This window comes from Lampetra fluviatilis, chromosome 42 (assembly GCF_964198595.1).
Source record: "Lampetra fluviatilis chromosome 42, kcLamFluv1.1, whole genome shotgun sequence".
Taxonomy (NCBI): Eukaryota; Metazoa; Chordata; class Hyperoartia; order Petromyzontiformes; family Petromyzontidae; genus Lampetra; species Lampetra fluviatilis.
The window spans coordinates 3,341,362-3,355,782 of NC_136316.1; the positions used below are offsets into that span (position 1 = coordinate 3,341,362).

The window sequence follows — 14,421 nt, forward strand, 5'->3', positions numbered from 1 at the left end:
CACCCCCTCCTCTTCCCCCACCCACTTCTCCCCCCACCCACCCCCTACCCCGCCCACTTCTCCCCCACCCCACCACCACCCCTTACCCCGCCCACTTCTCCCCCACCCCCTTCCTTTACCCCGCCCACTTCTCCCCCACCCCACCACCACCCCCTACCCCGCCCACTTCTGCCCCCACCCCCTCTCCGCAGGGAGGGACGCGAATTAAAAAATGCGCGTCGGTAATTAAAACAAAAAAGGCACATGGCAAATTGGGTAATTAAACCAAGGCCGTAATTATAATAGATTCAAATATGCTCAAAATGTCCCCCCAAATATGTTGCTATAAAATAGATTTTGTTTAATTGATTGTTATGGTTGTACTTTATTCATCCCTAATCTCTGCCATTACATATGATGAAAAAAGAAAAGGTAAAAAAGAAAAAAAACAGAGCAATGTAATACAATACACTATTAGACATTATTGTAAAAAATAAATAAAAGTCCATCCCGTGTGTTAGTGATTTTTTTTTAATATTTTAGGCAGGAAATTAGTTTTCAAATTTAGATTTTTTTTTTCTGAGGTTGGACCCCCACACCTTCTGGAAGATTCGGTCCCCCCCAATGTTGACATCATGGCTACGGCCTTGAATTAAAGGCCGTGCCCCATTTGCCTCGCACGTAACGCTATTCGCTATGTATGTGGGGAGCGGTGGTGTAGCAGTTAGCGCGCTGCGCTACGAACCCGGCCACCCGAGTTCGATTCCCGCTCAGCGGCCAATAACCACCAGTGACGATTATCTGAATCGGTCCCGGGCCTCCCCTAGGTCGACTCAGCCTCAAAATAAGTACCTGGTTGCGGTGTGTAAACATCGCGTGGTGATGGCCACCCACCCCCTCGTGTGCTGTGCCGGCCTTTATAGGTGCTCGCTAACAGCAGCAATAGCCCCAAACAGTCTGTGAATACTATACGTGGGGATATTTTATAGCAATGGTGTTTGATGAATTGTTACGATTTAGAGAGTCGTGATTTCATTAAAAAAATAAATATATTGCGTGAAATTGTGGTGCTTCGAGTGGGCCGCGCGTAAATTAATTACAAGGCGAAAATGAGAATAGGGTTTACCCTTTCTGCCGATAAAACAGCTGTTCAAACACCAAATAGAAACATTTAGCAAGGAATCAAGTGTGCCGTTAATGACACACGGTCGTTGTGGTGAACATGCATGCAAACAAACATTGTCTCATAATAGCTGCCATTGTCTTTCAAACTGATTGGTCTACACCAGAGGCGGCTTTCTCTAGGACACTAGTGTCAGATGAGAGAGGCGAACAGTACAAAGGGGCCGTCCATAAATGACGTCACGCGATTTTGGACGATTTTTTACCCCCCCCCCCCTCGTCACACGGGGTCACAAAAAATCAGACCCCCCCTCAAATATGACGTCACAAAGCTCTGCCCCCCCAAAAAATATAAAAATGCTTCAAATCGGTTTTAAACTATTGTCATTGTAGTGCGTATTTAATGTGGCGCTGCACTCTGATGTTGTAGGAGAAAACATTTATTAAAAAGTCTATTTATTTAAGTAGAACGTGTTGTCTATATTCATTTAAAGTTGCGCATTTTGATGTGACGTCACATTTCTCAATCCCCCCCCCCCCTCGTCACACATCGTCACAAATATCTGACCCGCCCCCCCCCCTAGGTGCGTGACGTCATTTATGGACGGCCCCAAAGACAATGCACTATCAGGACATTTATAACTCGGGGTGAGCAGCTCCAAAATTAGACATTTTTTGCAAGTATCAAAGTATGAAAAATCATCGGTTTTTACTCTTTCTAGCAATAAAACAGGTATTCAGATTTCGATTTAAAGCTTTCGTGACTGCAGGGATTCATCTTCTTGGTTCTTTCTGTAAAGTCACGTAGAAGGGAAGTAATAAAATAATAAAAATAAAACATAATAAAACAATTTGTGAGAATTGTTTTATTATGTTTTATGTTTATTATTTTATTAAAACAATTTGTGAGAATTGTTTTATTATGTTTTATGTTTATTATTTTATTACTTCCCTTCTATGTGACTTTACCGAAAGAACCAAGAAGAGGTATTCAGATGTTTGGTGTTTGAACATCTGAACACCAGTTTTATTGCCAGAAAGGGTAAAACCTATTCTTAGTTTTAATACTTTGATACTGGCAAAAAAGGTTCCGTATTATACTCTTTGGTTCTTTCGGTAAAGCCACGTAGGTATTAAAAAATATATATTTTACTGGTAGGAACCTCCTGGTTACACCAGCCCACAGGGGATTATTGTGTCCGTCCGTCCGTCGTGCAGGGAGGGGCTGGGTGGGGAGGGGAGGGTGGGGAGGGGCTGGGTGGGGAGGGTGGGGCCGGGTGGGGAGGATGGGGAGGGGCTGGGTGGGGAGGGCGGTGGGAGGGTTGGGGCTGAGTGGGGAGGGGCTGGTCACCTCGTGGTGCCCTTATAAAACTCAACGTTTAACCTACTCACGCCGGCTTGTGCCCGCCCTCACAGTCGGGCATATTTGCGGAATACACCACGCCGCCGTTGACCCTGGACATTGACAGAGCAACCCAACGTTCCTACCAGCTTCATACGTACGTGACTTTACCGAACAAACCAAAGAGTATGGATTCCTGCAGTCACGAAAGCTTCAAATCAAGGTTCCATTTTAATTATAAGGCAAGTTGTAAATATGGAAGATCGTTTTTTTGTTGCAGGCGCGCGATTTTGCTGCGCCCATCTGTGCGGTGTTTTTCTACGCCAGAAAAATTGTAAATTTAATTGTGTGTGGTTGGGGGGAATATATGAAATAAAAAGTGTGTATTTTAATTCAGTGACACATCGTTCGTAATTTTTACAATAATCTGAGCTTAAATAAACAAATGAAAATGAGAAATGCACAGCCCTTGATTAATCCAATGGCCTATCCACGGCATGTCTGTTATGTGGGTTATTTGACCATACTTCACCACGCCTGGTCAATGCGGATTGGTGAAAAGTTGGGGGGGGAGGGCGAGGGATGGTTCTGATTCACATTTCACTTCCCCACTGATGGTAACCGTGGACGGGAATCAAACTCGGGTCACTCGCTTCAAAACGTCTTGGGCTAACCGCTTCACCACCGACTCTTTGCCCTCACACTGAAAACTGAAATGTAATCGTTTTAGCTCAGACGATGTACTTGTGTGTGTTCACAAATTGCTGCCACCCCCCCCCCCCCCAAAAAAAAAGTACACACTTAATGAAACGCACACTCCCGTGTCAAAATACCAAATAAAAACGCAATCAAAATCACTCGTGTTTTATTGTTCACGTTTGTTTTTATTATAAGTTGTTTATATCATCGTCGTTATGAAAGGTTATAAATACGTGGTGGGTATGTTTCAAATACAGCACACACACACACAAGTCGCACATAGTCATGAATGAAACCCAACTAATACCATATTTTTCCACTGCATATCCGAGCCATGCCAGGGTCCCTGCCAAACTAGCCTGGTGCAGCCAGCATGGTTTTTCCACTGCACAACCGAGCCATGCCAGGACACTGCCAAGTGAGTTTGGTGCTGCCAGCATGTTCTTTTCCACTGCACAACCGAGCCATTCCAGGGCCCTTTGGCAAACTAGCCTGGCACAGGCATAATTATTTTTTTCCACTGCAGAAGCCGAGCCATGCCGCAGAGAACACGTGCGTTGAACGGGCACTCGACGCCTTTCCGTGTTGTTTAAAACGTAGTAGTAGTAGGGCTTTGGCGAGCAATATTATTAATAATAAAGTGTTTTTTTTTTGGGTTAGGTACTTTAAAAATAACATGTGTCATTAAAACCGCCACCACCCGACCACACAGCCAATTAGTAAGGTTTGTCACATAAACAAAAACGTGCCAATTATTTGCTACTCCAGCACCACAGGCGTGCTTGAGGACTGTTACTCCAAAACATTTACAATTGTTGTAAATGTGTGCACGGGTGGTGGCGGGTTTAACGACACGGATTTATATTTACGTGATCTAACCCCCCACCCCACCCCCAAAGAAAGAAAGCAAAACCTTTATTAATTCTGAGTTGTACTTGACTGACGTCTCACGCACTTGCACACGTCATTAGCCCCGCCCCTGGCCCTGCTTGGCCACCGAACCAGATTGCAGATGTCTCTTTTGTGAGGCTGGCATTTCAATGTGTTGGTTGCCTCGTGCTGGTGTGGTTCGGGTGCGGCCGGTGTAAAAAGTGTTGCGTACGGAGGTGAAGAATTATTATTCCCTTAAAAAAAAAAGGCTAAAGGATGTGGATAGAGCTTTGTGGCGCCTGGAATGAAGAAAATAACCCGTGGAAATGTTAACACAATTCTAAAGACATCACACACACACACAATGTTGAGACTACAGTTGTCAAAACCGTAAGAAAAACAATTTAGAATGTAATAAAAAAAAACTGTGCCTCCTTCTGTAAGAAAGTAATTCTATCAAGTTATTGTTTTTACGACTCAAAAAAAATCTTTGTTTTATTCGTGTATCTTGTTGCTGCTGTAGTTCATCTTATTTTTTTACGTCAATGTCTGCTTTTTTCTATTGGGGCCTAGTCACGTGGTGGTATTTTGCGCCGAGTCATCGACGTTTTCCATTGGCGACGTGCCCCCCAACCCCCCCAGGTCTTGCGCCGGAAAATCGTGAACCTCGGGCGCGGATCTGTAAGGGAAGTACAAAAGAAAAAATAAGTTGGACACGCGAGCGAGCGGCAGTCAGTCAGAACGCGTTCCCGTTTCACCTCGGGGAGAGACACTTTTTTTTTACTGTCGATCGCAGACGACACAGCGGCCGTTCGCTCCGGCCGCTTTAGCGCTCGCCGTACGGCTGCGCCAGAGCTTCTCGCAGCGAAAACTGCGGACGATGTTGCCCAACGACCGTGGCACGACCCCCAAAACAAACAACACCTTTGAGCGCAGAGTAAGAGGTTGATTAAGGAATGTAACGACGGCACCGTCGTTTTAAGCAGCGGCTTTTTTGGCTGCCGATCGAACAAAGACGGACGCCGCATCGCGCGCTCTCAGATGCGCTTCCGCGGCCGTCTGGAACGCTCTTCCTTCCGATATTAGGAAGCCACTGGAGCGATGCACTTTTAAATAATCTGGATTGAAAAGCTAATTTCTTTAAAACTCAAATGACTATCTAGTGCGGTGTGTAAACTCAACCACCGGGGAGACAAAGGCGGTCAGGCATGGTAGTGTTTACACACCGCACCGAGTACTCATTTGAGGCCGAGTCGACCTAGGGGAGGCGCAGGACCGTGAGTGGGAATCAAACTCGGGTCACCGGGGAAACGCAGCGCGCTAACCGCTACACCCCCCCCCAAACACGTGCGCACACACACACACACGTGTGCACACACACGCAAGTGTGTGTGCGCGCGAGTCTAATTGACACATACTCGCTGGACACAAACCATCAGCCGACCCTCCCTCCCTGTAGAGGTTGCCCCCTTCCTTGCGCCCCTCCCCCCCTCATTTTCCATGCCACCCACCGCGCCTCCGTAGAAGATGTCACTACGTGCAGTGCCGGCTTAAGCTAGTGCGGGGCCTGTAGCATTTGTTATATAAAGGGGCGCTAGCTAAAAACAACCCCACAAATATTAAAACACACATTTTTTACTTGCATAGTAAAGTAATTGTATTTTTTCATTTGCTATACAGCCAGATAATGAAACAAATCGCTAACATTAAACACCCGGTCGTTCATAAAAGCTGAAGGCGGTATAGTGCTATAGCAATAGAGCAAGTGCAGAATCACTGAACCGGAATTGATAGCTTTCAAGCATTTAGCGCGGGGCCCTTAACACATAATCCTACACCGTCTACGATGGCCGTTTAATGTTGAAACGCCGCCGACAGGTGTCAAAAATGTACCAGTCGCGTCCTATTAGATCAGCGGAGGAAACTGGAAACTTTGATTGGCATGGCAGGCACGACGAGGCCATGTGGCATTTGCCTTCAGCTGCCACTTCTGCTGTTCATAGCTGTGCATACAAATGCATTGCACGCGTGCGCGGGGGTGGGGGGGGGGGGTAGTGAACTATAACGTATACGCGGTGATTCATTAACGAATGCAATGAATCGGACGTGATCCGTTTACCCGGAATCGCAGCGGTCACTGTATTCCATCCTGGTCGCATGTGTGGCTGTTCGTCTGCGAGGAGGAGATGTAAAACAAAAATAGGGTAACGATTAGCAAATGCAAGCGTGGACAAAATATACGAAGGAAAAAGGTTCGCCCACGGCAGCCTGTTTTGGGGGGGTCGGGGTGGGGTGGGAAAAGTGCCGTTAGCGAGCAATCGATGAAGGTTTGATTATGGTACACGTGGCCGGTGGCTGGGCAGCACCACGCCCGGCCACTTTTGCCCCCCCCCCCCCATCGCCGACGTTTGCCATGACGCACCGGGCGCTCGGTTAATGCTGAGTCGACCTAGGGGAGGCTCAGGAGACGTTCGGATAATCGTCAGCGGTGTCGTGGAAACAATTAAGGAGCGCAAATCAGAACGGCGCGCGATGTAAAGGCGCTGGCGTGAAAAAGAATTAAAGAAAAAAACTACCGCTGACAATTAACTCGCAGAAGCTGCAAACTTTTGTAAAAAAAAACATTCTTTGGCAGCGCATCGCAACACGGACTTGATAGGGGTCGTCCATAAATGAGGAGCCGCGCGTCACCGCACCAGGCGCTGCTCCCCGGAGGAGCGAGGCTCGGCGAGGCCGTGGTCCTCTCCCTCCGCGACCGCCGAGTTCGCGGCGTCGCCGTCGCTGCGCGCTGCCGCCGGCGCGTCCGCGAGCTTGGAGGCCCCAGCGGTGCCGGCGGCGGAGGCGGCTCCCGCGGAGGAGGAGCTACACGACAGCCCTGCTCGCACGCACACGCGCACACACGCGCATGCACACGCGCACATGCGCACGTACGCACACACGCGCACACACACACGCACACACACACACGCGCACACACACATACGCACACATACGGACATGTGCATACGCGCACACACACACACGCGGCAACACGTGCACACACACACACGCGCACACACACACGCGCACACACACACACGCACGCACTCACACGCGCACATACACACGCACACAAACGCGCACCCACATACGCGCACGTACAAAGATAACAAAGATCCCCCGTATAGCCTTAATAGACTGTAGGGGCAAGTGCTGTTAGCGAGCACCTATGAAGGCCGGAACGGTACACGAGGGGGTGGGTGGCCAGCACCACGCCCGACCGACTTTGTCTCCCCAGTGGCGATGTTTACACACCGCACCAGGTACTCATTTAAGGCTGAGTCGACCTAGGGGAGGCCCAGGACCGGTTCAGATAATCGTCACTGGTGTTGGCCGTGAGCGGGAATCGAACCCGGGTCGCCAGGTTCATAGCGCAGCGCGCTAACCGCTACACTACCGCTCCCCATCACACCGCGCCAGGTTCTTATTTGAGGCCGAGTCGACCCTGTTGGACGCCCAGGACCGGTTCAGATAATCGTCACTGGTGTTGGCCGTGAGCGGGTAATCGAACTCGGGCCGCCGGGTTCGCAACGCAGCGCGCTAACCGCTGCACCACCGCTCATCTGCCCGCGCGCACGGGGATCGTGAACGAGGTGAGCGGGCAGCAGTGTTGCCGAAACACTCGACAGCGGAAAGTTACGAAACACAATCTCGCTGTACGTCGCGAAAGAGACCTTCTACAACCCTTGTATCAAATGCGCTGCACGTGGAGATTCTGTTGAGCCTACTTCGCCACGCTGGGTCGACGCGGGTTGCTGAACGGGTTGCGTTGCCCCAGGACCTGTTCACATGTCAACGCGCTACCGACGAAAGCCGAGGATGGGATTCGATCTGTGGCCACCGCGTCGCCTTCTGAGCTAGCACCTCCGATGAGCGCGGTTGGCGAGGTACGGTGCGACAGAAGTTCAACACGCGGTGCCGTAACACACGAGACAATTCTCCGAGAATCGCACAGACGGGAAAAAAAACAACGAAACTGATCCGGGAGCCTCAACACACAAACCCGGACTCGCTTCTGAATCTGCACAACGATGTCCGCGTCACATCCCAGAGAGTCGGAGGATTTGTGGCGAGTTGCTCTGGCAAAGTGTTTTGCGAGAAAATGTTTTTAATTTTCGATTTAAAGCTTTCGTGACTGCAGGGATTCATATTATTGGTTCTTTCGGTAAAGTCACGTAGAAGAGAAATAATAAAATAATAAAAATAAAACATAATAAAATATTTTATTATATTATGATATTATTTTATTATTTTTATTATTGTATTATGTATCTTCTACGTGACTTTACCGAAAGAACCAAGAAGATGTTTTTAATTGTTGTTGCTAGTTTCGGTGTGAGTTGGTGTGTGTGCAGTGTGGGGGGCGGGGATGCGGGTGGGGGGGACTGGAATGACCACCTGCTTATGGGCCGTCCATAAATGACGTCACGCGGTTTCGGATGATTTTTGACGAACCTCCCCCCTTCGTCACACGGCGTCACAAAAAGTCAGACCCCCCTCCCCTTCAAACATGACGTCACAAAGCTCTGCCCCCCCCCCCCCCCACAAAGTAAATTAAAACATGTTTCAAATCGCTTTAAACTATTGTCATTGTAGGGCGTATTTAATGTGGCGCTGCACTCTGATGTTGTAGGAGGAAACATTAAAAAGTCTATTTAATTAAGTAGAACGTGTTGTTTATATTTATTTTAAGTTGCGCATTTTGATGTGACGTCACATTTCTCAACCCCCCCCCTCCATCACACATCGTCACAAATGTCTGACCCCCCCCCCCCCTAGGTGCGTGACGTCATTTATGGACGGCCCCTTAGCACTTAGACGGTCGACGATACGTTACCGCCCGTCAACTACAAGTCCAGCTCCTGGTCACCGATGACCACTCTGGCCACATTCAATTTGATCCGCCACTTGATTTGGCGAAATGCCACCTGCGAACATTTACGAATCTCAGTTTGCCAAGTGTGGGAGAAGTACAGCCACCTCCGGCGTGAATATGTGGTGACATGTCAAGCTGCCTTTCGAAAAACAAAAACAACAGATGTATGGCTTCCTGTGTGATATTTAAAATTTTCCACGGGCCGAATTTATAAACAAGGGCTTATCCACTACTCTGCTAGCGTGCCAAATGATTGCTTTGTCTCAAGACACAATGCCAGTTGAACAAATTCAGGATAATATAACAGGATGTATATATATAAATACATTTGTGCTTGACCTTGGGGTTCTGAGTGGATGATTTGTCTCATTAAAATGATTCCGAAGCACAACTGGGGCGAAAGTGGAGGAAAAAAAACTGTGAGAATAGCAAACATAAAAACAGCTACACGACCGTGTAATTTAAATAATTTCAGATGCTTAATTGACTAGGCCATTAAGCAGACTGCATCGCAGCTGAAGGCTAACCCACTTTTTGCACGGAAGATTAAATTGCCGACCCAAAAAAGGCTTGGATTTACTTTTCTTCGTGTTGAGCAGTTTGGCAATCGAGAGGAGCTGCTGTATCAGCAGGAAACAAATAATAATAATAAAACAACAGGTAACCATGCAAAATGATTCCCTTCACATTACAGACGAGTTGTTCTCAATCTTAATTTAGTTCTCATTACGCTTTGCGGCTGAGGGTTGAATAAGCGCGAACGCTTTAGCGCCGTGAGGACGTTTTTTAAAAATACGATCCAAAATGAGTGCAATTTGAGCGTGAAAGTTCCGTCGCCCCATTTAAGACCGGGCCACACTCATCAAAAGGCTTGCCCAAAACACGGCTGATCAACAACAACAAAAAACCAGCGCTAAAAGGTTCGGCCTTGCAGGACGCGCGCCCAATCTGCCAGCGACGACGCCGTCGCACGCGACGGGCGTATTGATCGTAACGTTAACTGCGCTTTTAATGTGTCCATCTGTGAGGCGCCCTGTGACAATGCATTGTGGGCGTCGAGTGGGAGAAGTCAGTGCCGCAAAAAACGTTTGACTCGACCCGTTCTGTCCGTGCGGTATCGAGTGTTTGCTCACCGCATGCTTGGTTTTTTTGCCGGGTTTTCCGGGTTCCACTCACACGGCCGATAACGCCTTAATATATGGAGGACTGCTGAGTTTGGGCATTTTTTGGCGTCGATTCAAAACGCCTGGCTGCCATCCAGCCCGTCTGTGGTTCCTCACGCCTCCGAATGATTCCCTCTGTTCTAGAGCGAGCGAATGGACACTGCGCACGTTCCAAGTTGAAATCATAACAACAATTTTTGTTCCGCCTGAGGACGACCGCTTGTGTTGCGATCGAAACGTCGTGATTTATAACCGAAGAGTATGGATTCCTGCAGTCACGAAAGCTTCAAGATTGAACAATTATAATTATCTGATGATTCACTGGTGAATCAAAAGGATAATCAATGAAATGTCAATAACTTAAAACGAATCGAATCGGGCAGCTCTCGACTGCAAACGCGAAACAGACCTGGGCACTGGTGTTGTTAAAGTACCGTGGTTCGTCTCATCGTGAATTTAGCAGTTTTAATTTAGCAGTTTTTTTTTGTTATACCAGTGAAGGGTCCTCGGACGGGCAAAGGGATAAATTGACACGATGTAATATTTTAAATCGGCCACAGAAATGAATAATCTATTGGCACCACCGAACAAAACGAGCGTCAGCATCCAAGGATGTCTCCTGCAAGGGTCACACGCTCGCCGACTTTCGCTGCAAAGTTTCAAAATTGGCACTTTAAACAACAACAAATGTAATTAAAATGTGATTTCAGTGGCTACGAAGCACCCTATTTTTTTGTTTTGTTTCTAAGAATCGCCGGGGTAATGTGGATTTACGCGTGAGAAGTGTTTTTGTCGCCGCAGTGAAAATTGCGTCTTTCGGCCGTCAATTTGTTTTCGTCGCAACGGTGAGAAATGAAGGCGGCAATATCAGCAGCTCTCGCGAGTAAACACAATTGTGGGGGGAGAAAAAAAGTTACATCAAATAACGAAATATATATTTAAAAAAAAACGGTGAAGAGAAGAAAATAACTGAAATAATAAACACCGAAAAAGAGACACTGCGCTATTCGGCATCTCAAACCGACGTGATAAATAAGAAATAAAATACGTGGATGTCTGTTTTGCTGCCAAAACAAAATAAAATGTAATTTACTGTCCTTCGGCCCACGGGCCCTGCTGGCCCCAGTGTGTTCCAGCGACGTTCATGGGACGGTGACACGGCCCAAAGACCAGCGCGCTTGCCCTGTGCCATTGCAAGCGTGATGCAGTTCGAGCCGGCGACCGACCCTGGTTAACCCTTTCCCGTTCAGAGGCAAATGCAAGTTGCGGGGTGCGGGTCCCGTTAACCTCTGAATCTCGGGAACTCGCAAGCGGCTCGGCGTTGATTCAATTTTTTTAGAGGAGGCGTAGTAACGCCGTTGTTTTTAAAGACGTTGCTACTCACCGCATAGAGCCACAGTGACACGACCGCAACTCTATGATAGCTGGCAACAATATGGGCCACACGCCCCTCCCCGCTTGGCCTTGTGGGAGCCTCGGTACCGATAAAGTGACTTTATTTTCGTTTTTCTTCCGGTTTCGATTTGACGATATGCACGTACGTCGTCGGAACTGAAGGGGAAGAAAAGCTGGCCAACCGAAGCTAAACTCCGTCTGTTGCATAGTGGACGAAAAACAGTACGGTCCATATTTTGCCAAATATTATAAGTCACTCAGAAATGACCGATTTACTCGAAAGATTATTTGATTTGATCTCACGGCGTGGCAATTTCTTAAATCCGCTCAGCCACCTCCGTCCACCCAAATCCATCAGCAGGTCACGTGCAGTGGAGTTCAATGTGGGTGTATACTCCCGTTACTTCTAAGGCGTCTCGCCATCGTGGGAGAGGCGACCCAAGTAACTCCTCTGGAAGGTGGGGGCCTTTCTAGAGCTCGTCCGAGTGAAGATCCTTCTGCCAGCATGGAATGCAATCGGGCCACTGCAGGGCTCCACCTTTGCCCACATTTTACGACCCAAAATGCACAGCGAACCACGCATGGGGCAGCGGTAATGACCGGCACGGCTCTGGAGAATGTTATTCCTTGCCTCATTACTCCGGGGCTGCTTGGGAAATTCCTTTGTGCCTCGATTATAGAAAAAAAAATGTTATTAGACTGGGGCTGCATGGTGCTTTGTGCCTAATGGCTCACCGTTTTATTATATTTCATGGGAGCTTATGAGAACCGGGAATTCGATCATGCCACACACACACACACGTGTGTGTATTGATATACGGTATACACATATATCAAAGGTTCATTGCTGACTTGCATGGCATACCGAGCTTGTGCGTGTGTGTCTATCATTGTGAAGCAGTGGTGTCGCGGTTGACTCATATCTGAGCCGGTTGTGGGCCTCTCCTAGGTTGACGCGGCCTCAAATGGGTACCTGGTGCAATGTGTAAACATCGCCACTGGGGAGACAAAGGCGGTCGAGTGTGGTGTTGCCCACCCACCCCTCCATCGTGTGCTACGCTGGCCCTCATACGTGCTACTCGCTAACAGCACTTGCCCCAAGAGTCTGTTGAGGCTACACGGGGCATCTTTATCTTTGTCTATCATTGGAAGCAAGGAGTCGTTCGCATTCCGTACAGCTGTGGAAAAAAAACCACTGCGCCGGGAACTTCTTCCTTCAAAAGCACCAGGGCGAAAAACGTCGGGCGCCAATCGGATTAGCAACACGCGCTCACTGCCCGAAATCGAATGGCAGACAGCTGTGGAGCACACCTGCGACAACCTGCGCAACGGCCCGTTAGGACCGTACATAATTTTGACCTTTCGAGGCATAATCTGCAATTCAATGTATCCGCTGATGTCAACCTATTCATAACGTCAACTGCGGTGAAAATGTACCCCCACCCCCACCTCCGCCGACCCGAAGTATTCCAAGCGCGAACTCTCCAACTGCGAGTCAGTCGGTCTCTCTGCCATTTCTCTCTCTCTCTCTCTCCATCTCCTCTCACTCGAGGAGATCGCATCGCTCGAAGTGCCGGGCCCCTGCAGCGACAGCGCAAACGGCTCAACCACGACAAATGCGACGCGGCACACCGGCGGTGTGCTATGCGCACTCGTCAATGAATCAACGATGTCGTACTTTCCGCGACACCGATTCGGGATCGCAATGAAACGTGCGTTCGGAGTATTCGGCCGCTGTGAATTTCCACACGATCATCAGCCGCCTCTCGTCGGGCGATCGTGTGCGATGGCCAGGACGATCCTGAACAAAGAGCTGTTCAGTGGGGCTTTACCTGCTAAAATAATTAAAAACGAATTGATAATTATTTTTTTTACCCTTCTATCTGGCAACAAAACTGACACCTTTTTTTACAAGGAGTCATGTTTGCATAGACCACAATACCTGCAGTCATAATGCAAACGAAAAACACAACTCTGATAATGTATGCACTGTCCTTGAAGTTGATTAGTCCACACCCGAGACAGTATTCCTTAGAGCCTAGTCTCACATGGGTTGGACCAGATGACGCCAAAAGGGGAAAAAACTAATTGTTAGAAAAGTCAACAAAAACCTTGACGCTGTGGCACAACGAAGCACGAACGGGTGGGGTTTTCACACAATACCAGTTTTCTACCCACAACGCCATGCTTTGTTGATAACATCATCATGCCGAGGGGTGGGCATGGGGGGATTATTTGCTTCAGGCCGGACAAAGCGCGTTTGTCTGCGCTGATCGTTACACCCCGACGCAAACTGAGCGCGTTCGTGTGTGTGTGTCTGAGAATGGCGCATTAGAAATCCAATTTCCTGACGATATTGTGTTCGTTTGGACGAAACGTATGGGCATTTTTATTCCACTCTCCCCTCTCTCTCTCTCAGTTCTCCCTCTTTCATCTTCTCTTCTGCTTTCTTCGAATAATAGAAAATACATCTCTTTGCGGGGTGTTTAGAATTTCAAATTTGTAATTCATATTCATACATTGAATTAGAATGTTTTCACATTTGTTACGAACGAGCAATTGCATTTATCTATCCAAGGAGTATAGAAGCATTATTGACAAACAACAATAACTAAAATTTTGATTTAAAGCTTTCGTGACTGCAGGGATTAATATTATTGGATCGTTCGGTAATGCCACGTAGAAGGGAAAAACCGCCACTTTAAAAAAAAATTCTTGCTGTGGATTTCACACCTGATGATGATTGCTTGTGTTGCAGTCGAAACGTCGTGAGAATTTTTATTGTTTTATATTTGTATTATTTTATTATTTCCCTTCTACGTGACTTTACCGAAAGAACCAAGAATAACAATAACTCGCTATATCTCGATTTATATCTGTCGTATGTTTGGATGGAGAGCCTCTTTCGCAGCCGCACTATATCCGAGGTCATTGAC

General features: G+C 47.8%; 1 protein-coding gene across 1 annotated transcript in view; it reads right to left on the reverse strand.

Moving 5' to 3' along the window:
* Window positions 1-3,306: 3,306 nt before the first annotated feature.
* Window positions 3,307-14,421, reverse strand: part of LOC144946654 (RNA-binding Raly-like protein) — a 67,954-nt gene continuing 56,839 nt past the window's right edge. Inside the window, exons 6-8 of the mRNA XM_078875718.1 lie at window positions 6,709-6,887; window positions 6,132-6,185; window positions 3,307-4,691 (exon numbers count right to left, since the gene is read on the reverse strand). Coding sequence (XP_078731844.1) covers window positions 6,147-6,185; window positions 6,709-6,887 — 218 coding nt within the window. The 3' untranslated portion in view covers window positions 3,307-4,691; window positions 6,132-6,146. The remainder of the gene's footprint in view (window positions 4,692-6,131; window positions 6,186-6,708; window positions 6,888-14,421) is intronic.